We start from the raw sequence: 27685 nt of genomic DNA, 5'->3' as shown, positions 1-27685 counted from the left end.
TCCTTTGATGCAATGTAATTCACCTGGAAGAACTGTGAGGGTTTTTCACTACAATGACTCAAAATATTTAAATAAATAGAGAAAATAAAAATAAATCAAACAAAAGTCTTCTGAATTACAGAAGGATATGCATGCATTTGAAAATGATTACAAATTGCAGTGACTTAAAACTGGGGCAATTAGTACATTCTGCATGAAAAGAATGGCTGAATTCCAACTAAGGAATCTGATAGGTGGCATAAAATAGATGATGCAAGGAGGAAATGAGACCTATAAAAGGATCTCAGCAAACTCCTAAATAAAGCAAAACAAGCCAAATCGTAAGAAACAGGATAAAACGTGATTTAGCTCCACAAAGTCTATTTAATAATGAGTTCAGAAACACCCTGCTAGGACTCTCTTTCAGCACCTATCATTTCCAGCTGCTTTGCCACTGCAGTCAAAATCAGTGCTGCCACACAGCAAGAAGACTGGTACAGAAGTATCAAGTCCTCAGCACTGGGGACAGGCATGACACAGGTCTCTGCTTGCTTGTGGACCTTCTTCACCTGTTCCCTGGTGCAAAGCAGGAATCATGAATGTGTGAAACCAAACTCAAATGGTTTTTATCTTACTCATCACAGTCTTCCCTCTCTTGAGCTGCTCAGCACCACTTTCAAAATACATCCACTGGACAACAGACTGGCCCAACAGGATGAGAGTGGGGAAACATAGTCCTAGAACCTGAAAAAGTGAGTGGCAGTTATCTCAAAGCCAGCTAAGATAACATTGAACAGTTTCTGCATCATTTTAGTCCATGCACACATACATAGATATAACTGTAAGAGTTTCGTAACATGTGAAAGCAGAGTGCTTTGAAGACAAATGACAGGTAAATCAAAAGTTTTAGATCACCATGCAGCTCGTGTATGTTGCAGATCTTTTACAGAGGAATGCATATGATGTTTTCTGGAGTTACATAGAAGACTGAAATGGATTTTCAGTATTTTCAAGACTTGAATTCAAGTTTTGTGTAAGCTCTCTTCATTGGTTGCCCATCCAAATATCAGATAATATTCCATTCCATTATTAAAGAATATTTCATAGAATATTGTTCATGTTTATGAAAATTTCAGTCAACTTGACTAACATCATGAGTAATAATATAAAAACTCATGGAAATTATTAAGAAGCAGCACTGAAATATATTTTTGTATGTGGAAATTACTGGTGATTTGCATTAAGAAGAGAATTTAATGTGATCAAATGGAACTTGTGGCACTGAATTTTCATATGACAGAAGAGTGATTTAAATTATTTTGAATAGCTTTTCATGACAATTTTACAATGGTTTTAAAAAATTGGGAAATAATTTTCTTAATACTTTTACAACTTGCAAGAAAGTGTTAAAATGTCAGTTATGCTTCACGTCAGTGTTTTTATGCAAACTGAATTTGTGTAAGTTACTTAAATGATTTCTAACAAATGTGTAAATAAAAAAATTTTAATACAGTATTGTTCAAAAACATGCATTTGTTTAAACAAAGAAAAGCACTGAAACACTAGAAATTTGTTACAAAGTGTAATGCCAAAATCATCAGAAAAGTTCAAGAGCATACAACAACTGCAAATAAAAGCTTTTCATCTCTCAAACTGAAGAAGTCATTCATATTCCAAATCAATCTTGTCCTAGGAGGTTTTCCAGTGTTTCTTTCCTGGTAAACCAGGAGACAGCAAGGATGGCCCTATCAGTCTCCAGCCACTTGAAGGGCATGGGAGAGGGAGAAGCATCCAGTTAATACAGTTATAGCTCCTTGTTCATATTCCATTTCACCAAAACAACTTGCCATTCTTTCAGGTTTCACTCAGTCTCATCTAAGAATATCTAAGAATGTTACATCTTTTCCACTTATCTCCTCAAAACCCCAATGCATGAGCCCTATTTGTAGTTCTCCAAGGACTAGCGAATTGGTGGAGCTGAATAGGACAGGTCTAGGTGTTTAGATGCATTAATCCTGCTATCTCAGATAAATGTATCACCCAAGGTTTCAGCTCTGTCTTGTAAAGGAAATAATGCATGCTAAAGAAAATTTTTCCTTCTAACCCTGTAAGTATGAGAAAAAACTTCTAGCAGCTCTCTGGAGTCAGTGGGTTATACTCTCTGCTCTCTGGCTTACTGCCTCAGCACTCAAATTCAGTTTTATGTATGTTCTAAACAGATTTACTTACTGCATAAAAATTACAACTCTTTCCTGGAGAGAAGAAAAATCTCCCTCCTATATTGACGACTTTTTCACATTTTATGAAGAAACAATGAGGAATTACCTCAGATACAGCCGTGACAGTGCTCTGAAACATCACTCCAATTATATTATGAAAATGAAAATTTTATTAGATATACCATTTAACGAACTATGTAAAAAACAGAATTAGTAGTTTTAAGTGTAATTATTTGCAGCAGAAAAGGAAGGAGAGAAGGCAATAACCAGTACAAAATCTCATTTTAAGGACAGGACACACAAGAGGGAATTAAAAGAAAGGTAAGCAAGGGAGCTATACACAGATGACTGCATTTCCAGGATTAAAGTACCTTTATCTTATCACAGATAACACTGGTCTGGGACTAAATCCCATACAAACCCCATTACGGTTTGGGCCTGGATTCATTATTCCATAAAAGTCATGTATGTATCAATAAAAAAAATACTAGGTAACAGAAGTTGCATTTACTACCTTCAACAAAATAATTTAAGATCACAAGACAAATACCTACAAGGGTAAGACCCCCTCTCTTTCCAAAGTTTTCAGTTCATGAGCTCTTCTAAGCTCCTCAGATTGTCTCAAGCTCCTTTATTACAAGATTGCTGACAATATCTCAATCGCCATTCCAGTCTTCAGTAGCCTTTTCTTGATGTTCTTTATCCAACCAAATTATGAAATGCTACAATAGTGTTCATTTCCTGCCCTTGACTTCCTACTAACTCTTAATTTTCTCTTGATTCAGCACTGCTTGAGGTTTCAAAGTGATTTCACACAGCCATTCCACTTAGTAATGGCCTGACATGCATCCTTATTATGATGGTGTTTCTCTTGAGCTCTCATCTCTCTGGATGGTGACCCAGGTCCTCTCTGTGGTGTTAAATACACACACAAGGCCCAGGAAATTACTGAAATGCAGACGCAGTAGTGAGACGTCACAGGTAGTGAAATGTAGCTGACTCCGTGAGCAAGAAACCATGGACAACTGTGCAGCACAACTTAATACCTGGAAACAGCGTATATCAACAGGAACTCAGGAGCAACAGAGAAGTGTACAAAGAAAGTAACACCTGTGGCAACTTGAAATAGAATTTGCAATCCAGTGCAAAATATCCTTGTCCACGTTAAATCAGTGAACAGTGAGCAGTCACATGGTATATCTTACCTCAATACCAAAAATGCCTCTGGAATTGTACCCACATGGACGATATTCATTTTGACACAAACTAATATGCTAGAAAGACAAAGAGCTTTCAGGAAAGCTGCCCTGACAGTAATTACCATTTGTTCTGACAACTCATAACAGTGCTTCGTCATGTAGGAGGTTGTAAGTAATGACAAAATAGTTTTTCTGTACAACTGGTGTTTGAAATTCCAAAGGAACCTTTATATTACGGCAGAATAAGCTTAAAGATGCCTAGCATTTTGGGGGAGTGGGGGGAAGTTGAGATTGACACACACAATCACCTAGTATGAAGAACCTAAGGTGCAAATTCCTACTTCTAACGTAGACCAGAAATCCTAATCTGAATATACTGTATTCCAGCAGGGGCTGGTATCTAAGCCCTCTGAAATTTTCTTTTAACTACAGTTGTGCCTCTCCTGGTTTGGTTTGACAACCAAGTTTTATCCCGTTGAAAGCATTACAGTATTCTACTTTTATTGCAGAACAGGGAACTAATGAGACACTACCAAATTACACTTCCATCACATTTACATGGCTGTAAAGGTTGAAGGAATGCTCGCCACATTTAATATACTAATTTCTTATATTCAGTCGCTCAACCTATTCTAAATGTGTGAACTTATGTGCTGAAATTAGGTACCTCAATCCATACTAAACCATCAAAACATCCACGACTTTGGTCCTTATAAAAAGACCCCAAAACCTACTTTTTAGTATTCAGATTTGAATGAAAAGGCACGTAAATTGTCACTTCCACACATGTTATTTGTATCTTCAAAAGTTCTTTAGCAACACCTTTCCAAATAGTGTCTGGATGTCTTTAGCAGAACAAAAGACTCCAAGCACTAGAATAAATGTCTCACACTTGTTATGCAAGATTAAAGATTAAGGGCTCTCTTAGTCATAAATAAACATTACTTTCCTCCCACCAAAATATTGGAAAAAACTTCAACTGTACAAACACTATCAGGATATACCATCAAATGACCTTATCAGCACATAGTTATTAATGGCATTGTTATTAATAAGAATTTATTATTAAACTAACTCTTCAGGACCTGTTTTTTTTTTAATTGTAGAAAGAACCTAAAATAAAAGGCATTATCAATTTCAACGGCATGATTCCAGACCCAAGTGACTAAGAATTGCAACACAAAGGTTTCAGTTAAATTGAGAAAGATACAAAAAACAATGAAGTACTAATAAAGCAGTTTAAGTTACAAGCCAATACTCACTTAATCAGAGCAAGAAATAAGATCTAGAGAAAATTTCTAAGATAAATAGAGTATTACTAGATTCTAAATACACTAATAGCTTAAACATTTTTGCTAGGAAGCTCCTTCAATTCTGCATTAATTTCTATCAAAATCACTTAGGTACAATTCAGAGTCCAATTTTCTAAATCTCATGATTTCTAACATACTTCATAAATGTAACGTCCCTATTTCAAGTATAAGTAAAATGCACATTTACTCTAACTTGAATGCATTACTCAGTGTAAACTGAATATATTCAAAAGATTCTAATAAAAAAGCTATTTAAAGTCAAATCAAGTTTTTATGTGTCACTGGGGGAAATAACCACTGTTAGCACTTAGCCAAGACCACCACTATATTAAAGAAAGCACCTCCATTTCAGTATTTTTCTTATTATATAGACATTAACTTTTCAATGAACTTTCAGAATACAGTTTTCCGAGTTTCATACATTTGCAGTGGCAAAATCTCTTGTATGGTTGTTAGGTTTTGAGTTTTGTCTTTCTTCACTGGACACTCAGTGGAACAGCTATGCTCTCCTATACAAAAACACTGACAAACTGGCAAATATATTAACAATCATCAGGGTCTCCAAATGTAAGTTGGTGATAAAGACAAACTTATTTACCATATTAATTAAATGGTCTATTTAACATGGAATATCAATTCTCTAATCACATCTCATTTGAACTTCTTATTTCAATTAACAACCCTAAAGTCTACTGGAGACCCTACTGTTCTAGGATCATTAAGAACGTTTTCATTATCTGTCAAATGAGGGAGTAAAAGGCAGAAACTGCAAGTACTCTCAGGAGTAGGCCTCTACCCTGCTTAAGAGATGATTAGGTAGAAAGCAGTGGTAGTTCTCATTAGTTGCTTAGCAATGAAATGTCCCCCTATGAAACAAGAAATGAACAAAGCAACAGAGGCGTTGCCATGCAAATGAGTAAATGGATAGTCTATCATCCACTCAAGGATAATCTGTCCTTCATTAAATCTAATAAATCTGGATTAAGACACCAATGGGTATCTTACGTAGATAAGGTAGGAGTAATTCACTATATACAGCCCCACTGAAGTTAGCCAGACAGCGTGTTGTTCAAGTTTACATATAAGCACTGTGTATTTTCGTTGTACATACGTATGACAAATAGAAGTACAAGGAAAACAGTTTTAATTCAAGACACATTAACGCTGTCATTTTTACTGTTTAACCGTAGCAGTTATATCCATAGTGATACCCCAATTACTAATGAATAATTGCTAATGATTAGCCATACTCTTAATGTTTATAAAGACATAAATACTAATCTACAGATTTAAGGCATGAATTGTTTTCTAGTAAGAGTTGAGTATTTAACCAATATCTGAGTTGGCAAATAAAAAAGTTTTCAGAAAGTATACTCACATATAAAGCCACAAACTCAACAAATACAGCTGTTTATGCTCCTGTTGTTACTAGTGGTATGTGTTGTAAGCCCCAGAACAGCAGAGTTCTTCACCAGAGAAATTTCATTACTGCTGCCTTAAATTTCAGTCCCTAGTTTCAGGTTGCCATTCTTTCAGTCACAAATCTAGTTTAGTAGGTTCCCTCTACTTAAATTTCCTTACCACTCATTTAAAAGGTTTCCTTGTTTCATGGGGTTTTTTCTTGTTTTAGTGTGGGCACCTTCTCACTTCATATGTACAATTAAAAGTTTTCACAGAAAACATGGGGGGAGCGGGGAGAAAGGGAGAATAAAGCCATCTATGAAGAAAAAAGCATCAGGAGTGGTGAACACTTAACTAGAAATCACGGCGATACCAAAACCTAGACTGTGATTCTTCCCCCTGCTTTCAGGTATCACAAATGAGAACGTTGTCGCAACTGCTACAGAGAGGTTTGTTTGGTTGGGTTTTGTTGTTAGGAGAAGGTTGTTTGGAATAAAAAGCTGAACGATTCCTGAACTCCACCAACTACTTACACAAGATCTATTTGCTTCTCAGTATATATTGAAGAGAACTAAATGGATTTAGAATTTCAAAATTTTATGATTAATGCATCAAATAATGTTTTGATTAGCTCATCCAAATTGTTATTCAGATTAAAATGAAGATGTTGTTCCAAAACCAGTACCAAGTCGTAATTTGGTATTAAGACAAATCTTACCTATATATTCACAAACGAAGACTACGAAAAAGGGAGTAACCAGATCATTTATGCCCTGAACATATCCACTGGCTGGATGACGTATTGCCCAGATAAATAAAATTCTTTCAAAGATCTGAAAAAGAGTTAAAGAAACTATCAGAAATTTTACAAACTATTTTAAACCATATACTTGAATATTTTACAAGGACAAATATAATAATCATTAAGAAACTAGTATAAAAACAAGTATAAAAACTAGTATAAAAGCCTAAATGAACACTAGTATTCATAATTAACACTCAGTGCGAAGTAAGCTTCTCAGTTCTTCAAAAGAAATACATTTTCAGGGTATTAGCACATGTTAAAACCAACCAGTTACAGTAGTTACAAAAGAGTAGCACTTATTCATGAAAGCTTTTCCAACAATATAAAATTTATCTTTCCTCAAGAGACAGAAATATTAAATCATTTTCCCATGATTTTTCACCTTGTTGAAAGTATTTTATCAATATACTATTCTATTTATTCCTAAATTACAGAAAAAAGTACTTCACATAGCTTAGATGTTTTAACAACATGCCCATAAAAAGAGATTCCATAATAGGTAAGCTTGCCCAATACTGCAGTGTGGGGGTTTAGGCTTCAGAAGAATGTATACTGGCAATTAAAAAAAAAAAAATACGAAACCAGAAAATGTAGAAATAAGGCAGCTGTGCCTGCCATATCACATAACCTCACCTCCTCAACTCTGTGAACTGTATTTTGATTAGGATCTGCAAAAGCTCCTAAGGCCACCACATATCTCACCATGGGAAGGACAGCATGAGAACAGCGCGGAGCAGGGAAGTCACAGAACTTCTCTGACAATATAGGACTGTGACAAGCCATATTTTCTCTCAATTATTTGCTTCTGAACGAGCTACATGTCTTTTAAATACTGCAAATAAGCAGTGGAGTGAAAGTTTCAAAGTGTTTTGCCCCAGTTACAGGTACTCAATCAGGTATAATCTTCTGAAGCAAAAGAATATTTGCTCTTTCCATTGAAGGTCTGGCCAAGAAACCAGAATGCAGAGGCAGGTAAGGGGAGCAGAGGAAGGACGGCTCAAACCAAAGGACTATGTTGCTTTTAAGATCAGAGCTCACTACTAATAAAACAATGATAGACTTTGTAAGGACCCCAAGGAGATTCCATAGTTTGCTGCAACCCCAGAAGTCAATTAATGCTCAAGGCTTCAAGAAAGCCCATGAAAGACTTCACCTGACAGGACGCAAGAGGGAGAGGAAGTTTAGTTTATGCAGCCAGTCTTATTTCTATTCAAGCTCACTTCAAGTTTTTTGCTTTTTTAGATTAAGATACTAACCATTCTAATTCCATTTTAAATAAGAATCTTAATTATTTTGTTTAAAAGCCCTCTTGCAGACATTTTTAAGTAAGGAGATATCGAGGCATATATGACTCGCATCTGAGTACTTGAGAGTCCCATCACAGGCTTCCACATGAGCTACCTGAAGCTGAAACACATTTGCATCTTTTGCTTTGGAAACAAGTCCCAAATATCAACATCATCTACCTTTCTCACACAAAAAGTTTTCTTTTGATAATCAACTTCCCTTAATCTCCAGATTTTACAATTCCCTGGAATGCTGAAAATCCACAGAACAAGGGACACTGTCAACAACAATAAATATGAAGAGTTCTGTGGGCGCTGAAACACAAGCCTTAGCTTAGGTCTGATCCATTACAGCTGCAATTACGGTTCAGTTTTTGCACAGGGTCACTTCAGTTTGGGAGCAAAGATTAGGCAGAAAGTGAAATATTCACATAGCAAATTCTTCATAAAAGCCTCTTGTTTTCATTAGCCAAGATGCTTATTCCTTTACCTATAATTTTTTCTTGGTGCTGGTCCGGTTACCTCATGTTTTTTTAATACACACTGCACATCATACTAAAAAGATACCAACCTCTGCCCATCAAGCAATAGCCAGTGGGGTTTCATTGTCTATCAACAACTATATAAGTGACCTGTCATTTACAGCTTGCTTTTACGTTTTACATAATTATACATTTATTAAATTAGTTGTTTATGTCATTTTTTACTATTATTAGAAAACTGCAAATCTATCTAGGTTCGTTACCTCATAGCCATCCTTCCTGCTTCTGTCAGCTGCCATTTCTAGATTCAGTAACATTAATTTTTTCAGTATTATCACTGTTATTCTGTTTTACTTCAAATAAAAGATGTTTAGCATACTGCAAATACAAATAACTCTTCAAAACAAATAGATAGAGATGACTAGAAAAACCCATTTAAATAGCAATTTTTGAACGTAGAATAGTGTTATGCACTAGGCTAAATAAACGCCTGGTGTGATGAGGTTACAAAATACACACAGTGAGAATCAAAAAAATATTTTTTTAAAAAATCGGTAATTCAGTAACAGACACTGTAAAAATTAAAATAGTAGTGCTTTTCATTAAGGCATTTCTCAAGTCAAACAATCCCCACATTTGTACCACCAAACTTTCCTTTACTCAGAACCTGATAACATACATAGTTTACATTGCAAATTGAGAAGCCTATGGATTTCAAACATTTTTAAAATCCAGGTATGAAAACTAAGTGGGTAGGGGTGTTGTCTGGATTTGGGTTGTTTTTAATAATACTGAGCAGGAAGGACCACTCAGTGATTTAAACGTTGGATTTAATATCGCCTTCTAATCAGAAATTCAACAAATACACACTGAAATAGTGTTTTCAATTTCCTAACCATTTCCATAAAGTTTCATTTGCTGTTCTGAATTGAAAGAAAAAAAAAAAAAAAAATGAGCACTGAAACCAGAAAGGCAGACTGATTTAAGTTTTTACACAGCACTCATCACTGTGTTCAAATAGGGCTCATTAAAAAAGTCACTTTCCCCAAAGGTTTCCTTCTTGATTTTCAAATCAGCAACAGAATCTGGAATTACTTTTCTACTATGAGCCACTACATCTCATGAGATGTCATTACCAATCAATTACTCTCTCTTGAATTTAACTCTCATTCATGGTAACATTAAGAACTATATTCATATACATGAAGAGAAGGATTCATTAGCTTAAATGCAGATTTTGAATTTCCTGTGGGTTTTGCCACCTCAGAGGAACTCCAGACCCCCCAAACCTTCAATCACAAAGGCTTTTAAGAATTTGCTTTTCGTTTTCTATGTATAGGAAAAAAACCAAAGAGGCAGGGACAAATTTATAAACTATTTTTAAATTGTGTTGTTTCCTTGGAATTACTTCTCCCATACTATGCAAGCATCAACAGGAAATACACAGCCATGTACTAGACATTTAAACAAAACTCAGTTAAAGATACAGAAAACGCTGATAGTAAGTTACAGACTACACCACACCAGCTAATCAAATCTAACAAACCTAAACTTGCCGTCACTAGTCTTTAAAATAAACTTTGTGAACCATATGGAGGAAGACCTCTAACTCTTTTCCTCTTTGAGGGCCACAATTTATTCCCAGTCCTTTAACATTACCTTCCTCCCACCCAGGATCCACATAACTCCCATAAAATGTAAAGCACTTCAAACTGATTTTAAAAGTAACATAATAATGAGTTATTGCCACACATCAGACTCAAAACACCTTCTAAACTGAAACATTTTATTATGGAAATGAAATTCCAAGTTAAAATAAATTAAAGCTTTTATTAACTCTAATGAAAAGCTCTTTGGGAACAGAGACTCAGATGCCACCAAGAGCAATACACATCTTGGAATAGTAACATTTGGAAATTGAAGTCAGAAGACATCATGAGGTTTATACACATTATGCTTCTAGTCTTTTGACTAGCATTTTTCATAGAACCATAGAATGCTTTGGGTTGGAAGAGACCTTACAGATCATCTAGTAACATACACACACACTAGACACCTTCCACCAGACCAGGTTGCTCCAGCCTGGCCTTGAATGCTTCCAGGGACAGGGCAGCCACAGCTTCTCCGGGCAGCCTGTGCCAGGGGCTCACCACCCTCACAGTAAAGAATTTCTTCCTAATAGCTAATCTAAATATTTCAGTTTAAAGTTTCAGTTTAAAGACATTCCCCTAATCCTATCACTACATGCCCTTGTAAAAAGTCCCTCTTCAGCTTTCTTGTAGGCTCCCTTTAGGTCCTGGAAGGCTGCTGTAAGGTCTCCCAGCTTTGTTGCCTTCAGTCTCTTGACCTCATTCCATGTGACATTCTTCCTAGTAGCGGTATCGTTATTCCAAACCTCTGCAGCATCAAAAATATGTACAAAAAACATCATAACCACAGTAAGTCTTGCACACAATGCCACACCCTTTGAAACCTGTCTGACGCATACTTTGATTCCCTTCTTTATAGCTCCTGTCAACTTGCCTTAAAAAAAGGGAAAGTGACCATTGCTCACCTGGGACCAGCAACATCTCCCCCCTCCCTAAAAGGCAGTCAGCTCTGGGAGCAATGAGAGGCCCTTGTCTGCATGAGCCCTTGGGAATAGGAAGGGATCCCCTATGAGGATAGGGGATGAGGCTGTGCTAGGGTAGGGCTCCAAAAACCCAGAAAGGGAGAGGATGCAGCAAGGGAGAAGTTGGATGTCATGACTCTACCAGCATCATTTACACTAGTCTTTGTAAGATGACATTACGCAAGTTGGCTTCAGTTCTCTTGGATCAAATGGATGATATTGGGTATGGACAGGGATTTTTTTTATTTTTGGGGGCGAGGGGGGACACGCCACAGAGGGATTGTTGTTTTTTTAAAACATGAAAGCAGCAGCACTCTACTTGTGCAATGCCTGGATCACATAAATAAGAATTATGTTCATCTATTTTATCTGGCTCAATTATGCTTGTTAGGTGGCCCAATTTACTAAACATTCAAATTAAAGAAATCTACCAGGCTATATTCAACATACTAATTTAAGGGGCTGTATACATGAAATAGAATTACTAGCATTGGAAAATAATTCAATGCCACTTGCAAGAGCAATCAGTTTCTAAAAAGTATGGATTTAAAATGTTTACTTCAAAGCAGTATTTAAGATTAGAAAGCATTAGAAAACATGCTTTTGGACAAGTTTAACAAATAACTAGAAGTGAAAGCAATGCTAATTTTGTGGGGGGAAACACACTCGTAAATGACATCTCAGTCAATCCCATTAAATGAATATGCTACATGAGCAATGTTGTTCATCTGCAAAAAGACAACTAAAAGTGAAAAAGATCTAAAAAAAAAAAATCACCTTTAATGGTCCCACAAAATTAACTGAAACTGCAATCCAGGCTCAAACTTCACTGAATAATAATTGGTATTGAAATTCTATTGACATTACTGGATTTTACTTAGCAAAAAGTTAGACACAGTATTTCCTTTTTATTTTAATTATTCCCAAGCAATAATGAGAGGTATTTTATCCTGGGAGTGTCTACTAGTTCTGAAGTTGACTGTCAGCATTTTCATTAAACCAGCCTATTTTCAGATTAATTACAATTCAGCTATAAAAAAAATTCTCCTGTCAACTATGACTGCTTCTAAAAAATACTGCACTAGTATCTTCTTCACATTAATATACTCTCCAAATTTCCAAATAAACTCTTTAGCTCTAAGTTAATCATTTAACCAAAAAGAGACTGCAAATACCCTGTAACTTAATTCTTTGCAATGTCTTATAATAAGATGCTTTCCTCAAACACCAAATATTTAACAAAAAAAAAAGTTTCAGATGTTGGAAAACCTTGACCATATCTTCTTTAACTATCAATACAAGTTTACTCTAACATTTCTAACTGTATTATGGAAAAAGCATGTAACTATGGTAGATACAAAGCTGTGTTTCTATAAACTCTTATCAAGTTTGCATCTAAAAAAATGTATTAACCATCTCTTAAAAGCAGTCATAGAAATATATTGTATTATGCATAATCTAATAAACAAAAGACAAAACTAGTCCAAGATCCCACAAGTTTGTCTGACAATCCTATTATTTTACTAAATGCTTTATTTAAAAATATTCTCCAATAAGAATAGTTCGTCTTTCTTAGTATCATTTATTATTATCATCAGTTTTTATTAAGCTACTTCTTATCCAAATAATTTGGTTAAAAGAAAGGACATTAAACATTCTAAATAAGCTTTTTAGCTGGAATTTCTATTTTAAAGTTGTTTTTACAATTGTTCAGCTAATTTAGAAATAAATACACCACCTAGGAGTCACTTTTGAAGACAAGTTTTTTACTTTGCAATCTTCCTTTAAAAAAAAAGAATAGACACACATTCTTACACCAGACAAGTTAAACAGCTTCTAATTTCTCCTTCACTTAAAACACCCGGGGGGGGGGGGGGGGGAGGCGCGTGGTGGGAACGAACCATAATTTTGGGGCATTTCCACTTGAACCAAGAAGTACAAAAACACAAGCCTTGTATATCTGAACCAAAGTCATATTCAAGAGACCGATGATCTTCACTGAAAACTTCAGAACAGTTTAACCACACGATGCAAGGAAGTAAAGAAACCACCCAAAAAAAGCCACCACTATGTTGAATGCAAATACATCTTTAGAACAATTTAAAAGACTATTCCTGATACAGTACAAGTATTTCTTTCCTCTTAGAAGTATTTAAGCATTCTTCTTTCAGTAACTATTTTTTCCAAGAAATAATATTCACCTCCGGTTTCATTTATTGGCTCATTTCTAGCTACAACACTGACACAACTGACACATTCCTTTAATAGTTTATTTCTTACTGGTATTGTTTCACTTCTTGTCCCTTTATTGTTCTTACTTTACTTTTCGATTCGCCCCTAGAAAAGCCCAGGTAAAACACCACCATGTAGAAAGCAGAAAGAACACAGTATTTTTATATAATTTTCTTTCAGAATACCACAATATGCTATTTCTCCAAACTGATTTCTTCAACATGTGGAGGAGCACTTCCATTAAATAATCACAAGAACAGAAAAACCAGTGAAAGCTAATTCTGCATTTAGCTTCTCATATCATCTAATGAACTATCAGATGATGTTCTATGTGGCTTTATAACGATACTAAGAACATACATGAAATACATTTGAAGGTCTAACTAGAAACATTAGGAATAAGAAGATACTGAAGGATTAAAAGTAGTAATTGAAAGTGGATGATTCACACCATCTGTACTATTTATTCTTTACAAAGAAAAATCCCCATGGGATTCAATTACCCAACAATATAGACCAATGTGATTAACATTTATTATTAATTCATGTATATTTAATACAGTAGTAAAAGAATTTCAATAGTGTGCTCAACATACAAAACTTACAAAGAAGCATAATCAAAGAAGGAACACAAACCAGTCATGCTATAAATTCACAAGAATATTTCCCAAGTGGAAGACTCTACGATAAGAACTTCCAGACCTTAAATGATTTTGACAGTTACATAGAACTATGGGAACTATGCTCTGGAGTACTTGAAAAACATTTCATTAACTAAATATATAAAAAAGCAAAAAAGGAAAAAACCCTCAAAGGCACAAGACCAAACTGACTGATTCAATGCAGGAGATCAATGAGATGCCACTCCTTTTACTACTTGTATTTACACTGCTATTCTTAGCCTATACTTACATATCCTCATTTTTTTGACTTTTGTTAAGGTTAGCCCTGAAGTCAAAATAGCAAATGTTGTCAAATTAATTACTAAACAATCCTGTGATAACAGATTCATTAATAACACGGTTTCTTAGAAAAAATAAAATTCTTCGGATCTTATTCTTACCTCTGTTACTTTGGGCTGAAGTCTTAGAACTTCAGGACTCATGCGTGGGATATCTATATGGATCTAATTAGAGAGAAAGAAGAACACCGTAAAAGGAACCAGCAACACACTTTTTAAATAACGCTATAGTAACAACAATCCTATGGTTTTACAGTATTGGTTGTAATCCCACTGTATAACTATTTTTGGAATAACATGGATTTACTGTATTTCAAAACATATGGCCAAATCTGTAAGTCACTGTTAATCTATCAGTGAAGCAAAAAAACCCCATCAAAAACTACATATACTTTGTCTTCACATTTTAGGATCCTTACATCACATTTTGACTGTTTGCAAGTTACAGTCATATTAGCAATACTCATTTCCCCAAAGTAACTATGATTAAATACATACTACTACTTCTGAAAAGTCATGTTCAATTGACACTACCATATATGCATCTTACTACTAAAGATCAGGCTTGAACCTGAAAGAACAATCTCAGCATCTTCTGTCCTAAGGAAGGCTAAAGTAGTATTGCTTAGTCTTTATTTACTGATACAAAAAATTCATTTTAATAAAAAAAAAATTAAGTTATTTGCTTATCTGAATGGTTAAGCAAGTTTGACATGCCCCTCTTTACTGCAAATCATACAGTTTCAATGTCTTAAGCAGAAGCATGGAGCTAGCAAGAAACAGTCACTGTTATACTTTCCCTCTCCATCCTCATTCATTTGAAGGAGAGTCTGAGCAGGAGGTCAAAGATTTGAAAACCCTACTATTCTTAAATGGAAAACCATGGAAGTGACACATAGCATGACTAAAGCTAGCGTTAAAGAAATCTACTATTTTAAATTTCAGACCAAAATATTTCATTATTTTGCTGCCGCAGTGTAGGGAAACAATTGATTAGAGAGCTGTCTATCAAGTAAAATAAAAGAAATAGATAAAACAGTAGCAAACTTCAAAAAGAACCTCTTTCAGTTCTTTAGCAGATCTCCTGTAGGTAAGTCACTTTAATAGGTGTTCTACCTGTCTGTACGTATCTTGGTGATTTTCATCATTTCTGGAATCATAGTATTGTTCAACAAATGCAAAATACTCTTTGCGTTTTCTTTGTAAAGTGCTTTCTCTTCTGTCCACATTTGCAGGAAGATAGCCCTGAGAGAAAAAAAAAAACCAAAAAAACCACACAAACAAAAATCCAGTGAAATTAAAAGGGTATTACTCTTTGCTTTACAAAAAGCTGTACCGGCATTCGATTACATGTCACAGGAATGCTAATAAACTGTATAGTACCATACAGTCCTACATGGATCTGAATAATCCTTTAGTAAATCAGCTTTCTGAACATTCCAACTGATACAAAAGTTCAGATAAAAACACCTTACTAAAATCAGCTTTTTTCTTTAAGAAAAAAATTTTAAGGTTTTCAGCTTTAACAAGCAATTTTTCATCAAGAATTCCAAGACAATGCTTGCCTTCCAAAGAGAAAAGCTCAAATAATAAGTTCAGATAAATGTAATTCTATATGAGTTCATTATTTTCTGTATTTTTATGTGGCTATTAGTTTTATTAAGTTTTTAAACAAAATGCATATTATCTCAGTGATTTTCAAGTAGGAATGATATACTCTAGCAAATACGTTTAAATTATGGTTAAACTTGTAATACAATTGAGTGTTAATTCAAAAGCTTTACAAACATTCTAGCTGCTTTATTCACTGTTTCAGAAGAGGAAAAAAATAATTTCAACTTTCATTTCATCACAACAGGTTATTAAAAGTTTCATCACAGAAAAAGACTCAACAGCACCAGTGACCGGGCTCTTAAGATGCACGAACGCTAGCTGTACACTTCCTTCATTATTTCCCAAAAGCAATTTATGGTATTATCCTATTTTGCTTAAGGTATGGACACACTAATAAAGTCATGTATCAGAAATACAGGATTATATATTGTTGCATCAAGTACAGAACGTAGCTGAACAGTTCTTCTTTGAACTCATTTATATATATCAAAAACTCCTATCTTACCCAAAAAATAAATCCATCTTGATTTTCGTGTTTGATCGCTATTTCTGGCATCTAAGTCTACTTACATTTAAAAACCAACAAGCTCAGGTTACTATTTCAGCATTTTATGAGAAGTATCATCAACACTACTAAATGTTCACTTCTATGTATAAGGTATACTTATTAGAAACACCATTATTAAAGTAACTGGCCACCAAAAAGTTTCCTGAATGTACAGAAATAATTAATGCTTTCTTGTAAGCAGCTTGATCTCAAACGATAAACACATACCCCCTAACACTGAAAAAAAAAAAAAAAAAGCTAGTCCATTTTTACATACATGGCAGTCCTGAACAAAAAAACTTTGTATCAGAAACATTCTAAAGATAAATGACTATGAAAGAGATCTGGACATCCAAGGCAACGTAAAAAAACCCTAATAATCATATTATTCACTAGTCAAGTCAAATTAAAATATTTCTTGCCAATATTACAAAAGCTCACTTTCCACAGCAAAGCTATCACCATACTAATAGTAAAGATTAAAACAAAGAAAAAAAATTGTCAGACTTAAGTTTCTTTAACAAAAATACTTCTCCTAAGATCAAAATAATGCTATACTCGATGAGCAGCATGTATTTACTGTTATAGAATGAGACATACCTACTGCAACTAACTAATAAAATGCTACGCATTTAACTACAAAAACAATTTCCATATTCACTCCTAAATACTACAAAGAAAAACGGAAGGGCTAAACCTAACATGTTAAAATTGCTAATTATACAATAAAAATAAACACTAAGTGTACAGGTTCCATTACTATCCAGTAACATTCCAACATCATAACCCATTTCTACAACTTCTATTTCACTCAACATTTAGGGACAAAATACGCAACATACTAAAACATCAACAGATTTTAAAAAAATATCTCTATATGAAGCAACCATAATCCAAGGAGAAATGGCCAGCAACCTGCTAGACCACTTAAACACCAAGTGTTTAAACATCCGAGGGTACCGAGAGAGCTGCCAGAAGTGCTCACTGAGACACTTTCCATCATTTATCAGCATCACTGGTGAACCGGGGCAGTCCTGGCAGGCTGGAGGTCAGCCAGTGTGACACCCATCTACGAGAAGAGCCAGGAGGAGGATCCAGGGAACTACAGGCCTGTCAGCCTGACCTCGGTGCTAGGGAAGGTTATGGAGCAGAACATCCTGAGTGCCATCACACAGCATGTACAACACAAGCAGGTGATCAGGCCCAGTCTTTCAGAAAGCCACACTGACAGGTCCTACTTGACTAACCTGATCTCCTTCCATGACAAGGTGACCCGCTTAGTGGATGAGGGAAAGGCTGCAGGTGTGGCTACCCAGACTTCAGTACAGCCTTTGACACCATCTCCCACAGCATTCTCCTGGAGAAACTGGCTGCGCATGGCTCGGATGGGTACGCTCTATGCTGGGTTAAAAGCTGGATGGTCGGGCCCGGCGGGTGGTGGTGAGCGGAGTTACATCCCGCTGGCGGCCGGTCACAGCTGGTGTCCCCAGGGCTCCGTGCTGGGGCCAGCCCTGCTTAATGCCTTTATCAATGACCTGGGCGAGGGCACCGAGCGCACCCTCGGCCAGTTTGCAGGTGACACCGAGCTGGGGGCAGCGCTGATCTGCTGGGGGGCAGGAGGCTCTGCAGAGGGGTCTGGGCAGGCCGGGCCGATGGGCCGAGGCCACTTGTAGGAGGTTCAACAGGGCTCAGTGCCGGGTCCTGCCCCTGGGTCACACCAGCCCCACGCAGCGCGACAGGCTGGGGCAGGGGGCTGGGAACTGCCTGGGGGGAAAGGGCCTGGGGGGGGCTGGGTGACAGCCCTGGGCATGAGCCAGCAGGGTGCCCGGGGGGCAAGGCGGCCAACGGCATCCTGGCTTGTGTCAGGGACAGTGCGGCCAGCAGGACCAGGGCGGTGATCGTCCCCCGGTACTGGGCACTGGTGAGGCCGCACCTCGAACACGGGGTTCAGTTTTGGGCCCCTCAGTGCAAGACAGACATCGAGGTGGGGGAGCGTGTCCAGAGAAGGGCAACGGAGCTGGTGAAGGGTCTGGGGCTCAAGCCCTGTGAGGAGCAGCTGAGGGAGCTGGGGGTGTTTAGCCAGTAGAGAAGGAGGCTCAGGGGGGACCTTATCACTCAATCTCTAACTCCCTGACAGGGGCTGTAGGCAGGTGGGGTCAGTCCTTCTCCCAAGGAACAAGTGATAGAACAAGAAGAGATGGCCTCAGGTTGCTCCAAGGGATGGATATTATCCAAGGTTGGATATTAGGAAACATTGCTTCCCTGAAAGGGCTGTCAGGCATTGGAACAGGCTGCCCAGGGACGTGGTTGAGTCACCGTCTCTGGAGGTATTTAAAGAGACATGTAGACGTGGCGTTTAGGGCACTGGCTTAGTGGTGGACTTTGCAGTGGTAGGTTTATGGTTGGACTTGATGACCTTAAAGGTCTTTTCCGTCCTAAACAATTCTATGTTTCTTATTAAAATAATTTAAGATGTTATTGTTCTAATTTCTTCATTGTTTAAGATGGCAACAGAATAAGTACAAACCACACTATGCTCCAGACACCTGAAGAGGTACTCGCTTTGGGAAAACTATCTTTTAAGATGTACTGACTCGTGTCTGGTTCCAGATACTTTAAATCACACCAGCTTAACTTTTGCCTCAAGATTCAGTCTGACATTTAATATCCTGTCCCAGTGCTTTCTATTAAGTTACATATTGAATTCTGCCTCCCATTTATTTTCAATGGTTGTTTTTTGGGTTGTTGGTTTTTTTCCTGTAGGACATCTTAGTTCCATTAGAAAAGCACATTTGTGAGATCAAACATGATTGTTCGAAGGATACCAATATTTTCTCAGCAAGTCTTTTTGCTATTATTCAGTTTTTAAGACAAGCAATCTTTCAATTGGACACATCTTGTTTCCTGTACACTTTACAAATTAGGTTTTATTTTTAAAAGTTGGAAAGGCTTGCAACATATCATCAGGGAATAAATTGGTGGACAGTTTAATCTGTTTATTCATTAATTTCCTCCAAAGGCTTTTGCAAACTTATTTTTAGTTTTGTTATTCAAAAAAGAAGTGAGCCTGAATAGTTCTGCTTTATGATTAGGTACAGTATATCTAAAGTTTTTGCTGTATTTTAAAATACATCATCTATTTTTTTTATATAGTGTTACCAGTAGAGATGCATCACATCAACAGCCCCTAAGCATTATATTGATTTCCATATGCTTTCCCTTTGAAAAAACGTATTCATCAAATGTATGTTAACATTATTATTTAAATCTTACTTTTAAAATTCCAACTTCAATGCTGATTTTACAAAGATTACAATCACAATTCGCCTTCTGCCTCAAATACTACCAGCTGTACTCAGTTCCCCAAGTCAGTCATAGTTTGGGCTTTTTAAGTAAGGCTTCTGAATAATTCAAAACAAACATATCCACCTTTTATTTAGTTCTAAGTTACACTTTGGTTTCTTTGGTTTTCTGGTCTTTTTTAGTTTTGAAACTGACCTTTAACCAAAACAGATTTGCTTCTGTACACTTATTTCACCAATAGCTTCCAGTGCACCTATAGCACAAAACATGATCACATTACACCCTCTTACCTGGGACATACGTTAGGCATAGGCAACATGTTTAAACAACTGATGTAGTTAATTTTTAAGTCACCATTTAGAAAAAAGCATCACGGAGTTTACGACCGCAGATGCTCAAAGAACTTTTTCTTCCCCACTTTGGAAAGATGAAACAAGCTGCTGTGTTACAGTATAGAAGAGTAATGATTACTAAATCACTCATTTTTGTGTGTTTCCAAAAATGTATTGACAACCGCTTAGTAGATAAGAAATCATGACAAGAAATACATAATAAAAGCTAGGAACTTTTAAAATATTGCTATTTATTATTGCTATTTATTTAATATTCCACTCTGAAGAATATATATTTATAAGATCCCTTCTCTGTCTTCTCCAAGCTAAGCCGGCTCAGGTCTCTCTGCCCTTCCTGGTAAGGGAGATGCTCCAGTCCCTTACTCATCTTTGTAGCCCTCTGCTGGACCCTCTCCAGTAGTTCTCTGTCTCTCCCGAACTGGGGACCCTTAGAGCTAGACACAGTACTCCAACTGTGGCCCCACCAGGGCAGAGCACTATGCCTTAGCTTACTATGTTTCAAAGTCAATATTGAGTTAGTCACAATTTTTTTCACTTTGAGTGTTTCCAAACAGGCATCCTAAACTTTAAGACAAAAAAAAAAAAAAAAAAAAAAAGAAGCTCTTTTCATTACCAAAGTCTCAGACACCAACTTTGGAAACAGAACTAAAATAAACTGTGTACTGCATGTTTCATTTCAGTTACAGTAGGATACTTGAAAATCCACCATTAATAAGCTGCATCTGCATTTAGCAGCCTAGTTCCTTCAAATGCAAATTTAGAAGTCATCAGCAAAAGAGACTCTTTCAGTCACTGGAAATCAGTCTCAATCTGAAGTAAATACTTCGCATTCCCCACTGAATCATTCTACAAAAAGCTAAGCTATTTAAGTCTACTCTCTAAAAAATTCAAGAGTGTTAAACTGCTGTGTGTATAACTCGGAATTTTAAACAGTTCTTAAATGCACGAAGATTTGCTGATAAAGTGTCTTTCAGAGCCTCTGGAGAGTAGACAGCTTGAGATTTTTTTTTTATTCTTTTTAATACAAACATCCTCACAAGTTTTCTCCCAACCACAGACAAACAGCAGCTAAAATGCACAACCATTTGCCATCACAAGTATTATAGCTGAAAAGATTGACATTAAAAAACTCCTATCAGGAAAACACTGTATTTTTTTAGAAGAAGCTTTTAAAATATAGTGCAAACCGTTTAAAAAAATCAAGTTCTGTAACACCACACCCAGTGAATCCCAAATTCCCGAAAGCTTGTCTCTGATGTCCAACTGAAACATCTCCAGTGCTGTTCCATGTTAATTCGCTCAACCTGTTCCCAAGGTAACACCACTGCAAAATCCTCTGACCGCTGGGCAAAGTTCAGAGAACACAGCCAGCCAAAAACTCACACTACAAAAAAGTCATTAACTTCTTAATTAGCTTGTCTCCCTGAACTGACTCACAGTTCTGACATCAGAGGAGCCAACACCACAAGGTAACTGACCACAGTAGTTCAGATTTGTTTTGTCTTAAACCACTACAGAAAAATTGGCCAAAAAACCTGTAAGATACTATCACTGCTTCTCCTCAATATAGTGCTAATCCTTTCTTGTAGTTACTTTAACCTTAAAGTCAGTACGAAGCCTTTTTGCAGGACACCAATAGGCTTCATTTCCTCTACCTATTTTCAAGAAAACTGTAAAATGTACTTGTCTTTGAACTCTCCACCATTCCATCAAAACTGGTTGAAAGAGGCAACTATCATCACATAAGCCTTTCTTTCATCAAAAGCCAGGCTGAAAAAGTAAAGATATACAGCTGACATGATTTACTACTCCTTCTCATTCCCCTCCTTTCAGTTTGACAAATTAATCTTGAAATTGAGCAAAAGAACAGAACTTGCATTACAATTCAGCAACAAGACACAATGATTTCAAGTATTACTGATGGATTACATGTCAAGCAAAATTATTTGCAATGCTTGAAAAAACCCTATTACTACTAAATGCAAAGGAAGAAGAAAAAAAAAATACAACTTACTGAAAGAAGCTTCCATGCAATTGGACGAACCCGTTTGGGAATGCCAGACCAACTCAACTTCCGTAATTCTTCTATTAAACAAGAAACGTGTCATGAGAACCAAGGAAACTACTAACAATATACATAGATATATTCAAATTAGCACAAAGTTGTTTACAAAAATGATCACGTCTTCTTGTAAAGTCCAATGAAATCAGAATTATATGGCAGTTCTAATGAATCAATAAAATACCGGATAATTACTATCCATAAGGATACCTATGATAATACATACTGACTGTGATAAGGTAACTTTCTGGGATATTTCTCACCATTACTTTTTAGTTTACATGCCTTATATTAACATGCAAGAGATATCCAGTATTATCGTATAATATGCTTACACAGATCCTAACTAAAAATGAGATTTGCAGTTACAGAAAGAGAATGAGACTTTATGTCCAAATGCTGGAATCGAATCCCATGCCATATTCTCACTCTTCATGTTGTACTCCATTCTCTTGAAAGCTGCTTGTCAGATACCATACCCAGCTAAACCAATCTGCGGGACTTGACACATACTTTTTGTGAAAATTGCTTATCATGTGAAAAAAGTTATAGCAAAATTACGAAAAATGTAAAGACAAAAGACGCTTAACAGTGTCCCCAAGAAACAGTATTTGAGATATCTGCTTGTACCTCTTCTTACTATGAGTAGAAAATATGGTTTAAAACTGCTAAAGTTCAAATTATCAACCTGTTAAAGAATACAGGACAACAAAATTCTACATTTTACTTTGCATAGACTTAGTCCAATTAATTATGTAATAATTTAATTAACTATGTATATTCCAGTGAATTTTGCTTCTATCATATGCCTATATTTTCCAAATTCTATGTTTCAACAAAGCCGTTAAAAACATTCTGCCTACCTGTCTATCTACCCACCCCAAGAAAACGAAGCACAGGAGAAAGTAATTAGAAGAACTACTTTCTGAGTAGATATCACAACTGACTGATTTTGGCCATTTATAGATTCATATTTTCTTTGGTTTTTTGTTATGACAAGGACTCCTATTGGCAACATCTGTCTTTACCCTCCCACCCCCAAATTCCTTCTGCTACTCTTAAGGAAAGGTGCATCTATAATATCAAGAAATGCAAATTATCATGTTAGGTGTGGCATGTTATTTTAGAGCAAATTACTTCTAGACTCACAACTACTTGTAACCAGGAATGAAAACACAGTCCACTGAAACCAGTACAATATTTAAAATACATGCAATATATCCCAAGAAAAAGGAGTCAGATTTTAAAAGTTTATTGATGCTAGATAGTTACTGAAGAAAAAAAAGATAATTCTAAATTGTAATTAAAGGTTGTCAAAGAAGCAACTGAAGCAAACAAAAAACTCTAGTATACTGGATTTTGCAGTGTTAAGTTACCTGATCATTAGGATGCCCTATTTTTACATTAGATACATGCTAGCAAAAATGATACTTGCAAAATCCATTTTGTCTTAAATGAGATGACAGCATTAATATGAAGTTAAATAAATCATTGTTAAAAAAAATCCAGCTGGATGAATTCATACTTCCATCTCTTTTTCTTACAGAAAATTGGCAGGAGGCAGAAACGAAAGATTGTTATGGTCATAGGTAGATGAGTGGTTTCAGGGTGGTCACTTCAAACCAATGATGACTATTCCAAACAGACATGGGCTTATCAACAATTGTTGAAGTAAGAGAAACTTCACAGTACTGGACATACACCTTCAGTAAGTTATATGTTTTCCCTCTCCCTCTGAGAAGCAGGCTCAGTTAAGACAACAGCAGCTGCACAGAGATCTCACTTGGAACAGTGAGGCTACATCACCAAATCCAAGCAAAACAGTGACCAGATGCTGCATTTAGGATCAAAACAAAACAGAAACTCAGAAAGGCAGAGAAAAAGAACAGATATTAAGAAACAAGATGTTAAAAGGCCATCATATCAAAGTGAATGTGTCTACCACAAGTCTCAAATCCAGTCTAAAGAAAAAGGATGACTTTCTTATAACATCAATGAAACTCTTTCAACTATAAGCTTTGAAATACAATAGTATTTGACAAAAATAAGTTTCATTAATAGAAACTTTTCTACATTTCAAACCCTTGAAAAAGTTAAAAACACACTGACACAGGAAAAAATGGGGAAAAAAAGTATCTCCTAACATGTTTTTGACATGGTTCATTCTGTTGTTTGTTTTTAAATGAGCTACTTTATATCTTTTCTACAGAAGAAATACAAGGTTGCCAAGGTGACACCTTGTTAAAGCAAGAGTACGTAAGTCAGTCAAGGTTATTTTCTGTCAGTACAAATTATATTTAGATAAGTATTATTGTGTAAGTGAACAAAAGCAGCAGAATACCTAAGCATTTAGGAACATCATATTGAGCATAACCAAAGATATATTCAATCATATTCTCTGGGCAATCCAAAACCTAGAATACCAAATCTAAAGGAAAAAGTGTAAGAACACACCAAATATGAATCTTTCACCTTGAGATATTCTATTACTTGATTTCCAGCAAACAAAGGATTCCTGAACTTTGTATTTCCTTGTACTTGTAGCCTATCCATGTCTATGATAACAGCAGATTAAATTAGTTAATAACGTAACTACACTCACTGTAACTGATTACATTTTATATTCTTTCTTATTTACATTTCATCCCTATCAACATGCTGATCATCTACAGCAAGTATTCTTTGCTCAAAAACTGCAATGTCAGTTCTTTATTACTCCTCCCTCTTTATTAATTGGCATAATCAGATTATCGCCTACTCTTTAATCTGAAAATAAAAGCATACGCTATTAGGCAGAAACAAATTTAAGATTGTTTTACCAGTCCGAACTCCAAAACAGAAAACGCAATGTAGCCTTGTTCAGAGAAATCCAAACTGGCAGACCGAGAGCCATTTTGGGTTCAGAGAAGATCTAGACATGGCAAAGCACTGAAATATTTTTAATTCCCCTTCTTTAAGCACAGAGTACATCAGAAGGAGAACCTACTGAGGTACATAAAAAACAGTAGTAACAATGACAAAATTCGCTGTTATACCAAGGTTCCTTGAGAGTAGCATGACCGCAAAACCAGAAGAAAATCTTCATCCCTTTAACACTAATTTCCTAATCTTTAGTTCCTACTTACAGATCACTTGAGTCCCATTTATCCACTTCACCCTCTTCTCCAGACTTCCTTTTTCCTTATTTTCCTTCTTTGTGGCTCTCATCCCTATATATTTCAGCTGTATCTTTCCTCAAATCATCAACTGAAATTCCACACCTGTCTTCATTGTTGGCCAACAGAGTTCACTGTATAGTTAAGAAAACCTTGAATTATGAACTAGAAAGTGGTACCATCTTTAAAACAGAACTGTAGCTTAAAAAAAATACAATCTGAATAATAAAGATATTTTCACAGGAACCTGGTTTTTGTTCTTTATCTCAGAATAATCCCAGATATCAATGTTCTCTTGCCTTCTTACTTATACCAAACTATAAGAATAAATTTAACTACAACTTTTTGCCTCACAGATGTTTTAAAATTAACATGTAAGAATGTGCATTAGAAAGGAAAAAAAATGACATAAAGTCCAAGTGTCCACTACCCTTCTATATTCTTAAAGCCTGTAACAAGAACTGCCATTAGAAAAATGAAATTCTATTCAGTTTCAGACAAGCTACAGTAGAGGATCAGTGTATTGCCAAACTACATTTAAATGTACCAGAATCATTAAAGACAAAAATATATGCTTTAATGCAATTATTCTTGATGTCATGTTACCTCTCTAGAGCTTGGGCTATTTTTTATTGCTAAGTTACAAACACCAGACTGCTGCTAGTGATTCTAAAAACGAAGTCTAGACAACAAGTTTTGCAGGGTTTTTTTTCATATAGTCTTCGTTATTCTTAGTTAACTTTGAACAGCTGTCATGCTATAACAACTTCGCACACGCAAATTTTATCTTGAAGCTTTTGTTGGAAGAACACTTTATCTCTTAACTATAAAGTTAATTGTAACCCCAAGTTAATTCTAAATTAATTTTGTAACAGGCAATTTTGCTGTCGTGAACTATAGTCACTCTCTTTACCCAATGACTTTAAAACTTCAAATTTATTTGCATTTGTAAACATGATGATTCTTTTATTATATTGTATTTATAAAATTTTTCTCACTCTGGAAAAGTATTTTATCTTATGAAGCAAGACAACATCATATGTTATAATAGTTTTGTCATTCTACAATATAAAATCCACGTGTTTTTAGCTTGAAAGGTACTGAATACAACTATTATTTCTATTACTTCTCTCTGTATTGTGAAAATAAAGCAAGAATATTTTTATCATCTCACTTGGCAACTTACTCTAGAAATATATTATTCTTCCATGGCTTTGTGAGATGTTTATGATATACAGTATATCAAAATCAGGAAAGCAGTTGTAATATGTTAGAGTCTAAGCAAAATAAAGTCAGGACTAGCACATGCTTTCAAAAACCACTAAGAAGCTCACAGTACTTCTGAAGACTAAATATCCATGGATGGAGGTAGCACAAAAGCATGCTTATACACAGAACTCCAAGGAACATGGTAGTATCCCACTTCCTCCCTTATTCTTCCTCTGAAGGATCTGATAGGCACTGGAAGAATACAGTATGACCAAAAGATCGGTAACATTAGAAAGATATGATACTACTAGAATTTAGCGTGAACTGAAGTCTCAAAGAAACAATGAAAGCAGAACTTGTGCAGACTATGAACACTAAGGGAGAGGGCAAAGTTTAAATTGAACTACATATCACAGGCTGGCACAACTAATTATTTCATCATGAGTATGCTGTCACTGCAAACATAAGGGATTCAACAGAAGAGAAATGTAATAAGCAAATGAAATTCTCCGATATTAAATCAGTGACTCCTGAATTTCACTGACACTAAATAGGAAATAACACCAAGGATTACCCATTCACGATAAAAACTGAGGTTTGGGCACTGAGATGCTTTAAGTACAATGGCAGAGAGACTGGCTGCTGATACACTGAGGACAGAAAACAAAAAGCAGTTCTAATGTCAGAGCTATGCGATGTCATGAACAATGGAGAAGGGGCACTAATGGATCCTGAAGAAAACACAATAGGCATGACCAAAAAAAGCATGCAAACAGCTGTGCCACAACACACAGCAAGGCTGGAGTACAGAACACAGCTGGACAGGAACAGGCTTCATTAAGGAGAGCATCAAAGAAGAGCAGATGGACACTAGTGAAGTAAAAACCAATAGGATATTTTTTTTTTTTTAACATCAGGAAGAAGATGAAAACCAGCCTGCTACTTCGAAACAGA

General features: G+C 35.9%; 1 protein-coding gene across 3 annotated transcripts in view; it reads right to left on the bottom strand.

Annotated features, from left to right (window-relative positions):
* The window catches only part of TBC1D22A (TBC1 domain family member 22A), a 180065-nt gene that overhangs the window by 125871 nt on the left and 26509 nt on the right, over window positions 1-27685 (bottom strand). For all 3 annotated transcript variants that reach the window (XM_055808796.1, XM_055808798.1, XM_055808797.1), the window contains exons 5-8: window positions 22320-22390; window positions 15605-15733; window positions 14591-14653; window positions 6830-6944 (exon numbers count right to left, since the gene is read on the bottom strand). In XM_055808796.1, coding sequence (XP_055664771.1) covers window positions 6830-6944; window positions 14591-14653; window positions 15605-15733; window positions 22320-22390 — 378 coding nt within the window. The remainder of the gene's footprint in view (window positions 1-6829; window positions 6945-14590; window positions 14654-15604; window positions 15734-22319; window positions 22391-27685) is intronic.

The sequence above is a fragment of the Falco peregrinus genome, chromosome 6 (assembly GCF_023634155.1).
Source record: "Falco peregrinus isolate bFalPer1 chromosome 6, bFalPer1.pri, whole genome shotgun sequence".
Lineage (NCBI taxonomy): Eukaryota > Metazoa > Chordata > Aves > Falconiformes > Falconidae > Falco > Falco peregrinus.
The sequence above is the reverse complement of the archived record's forward strand: the minus strand, read 5'-3'. Positions and strand labels throughout refer to the sequence as shown.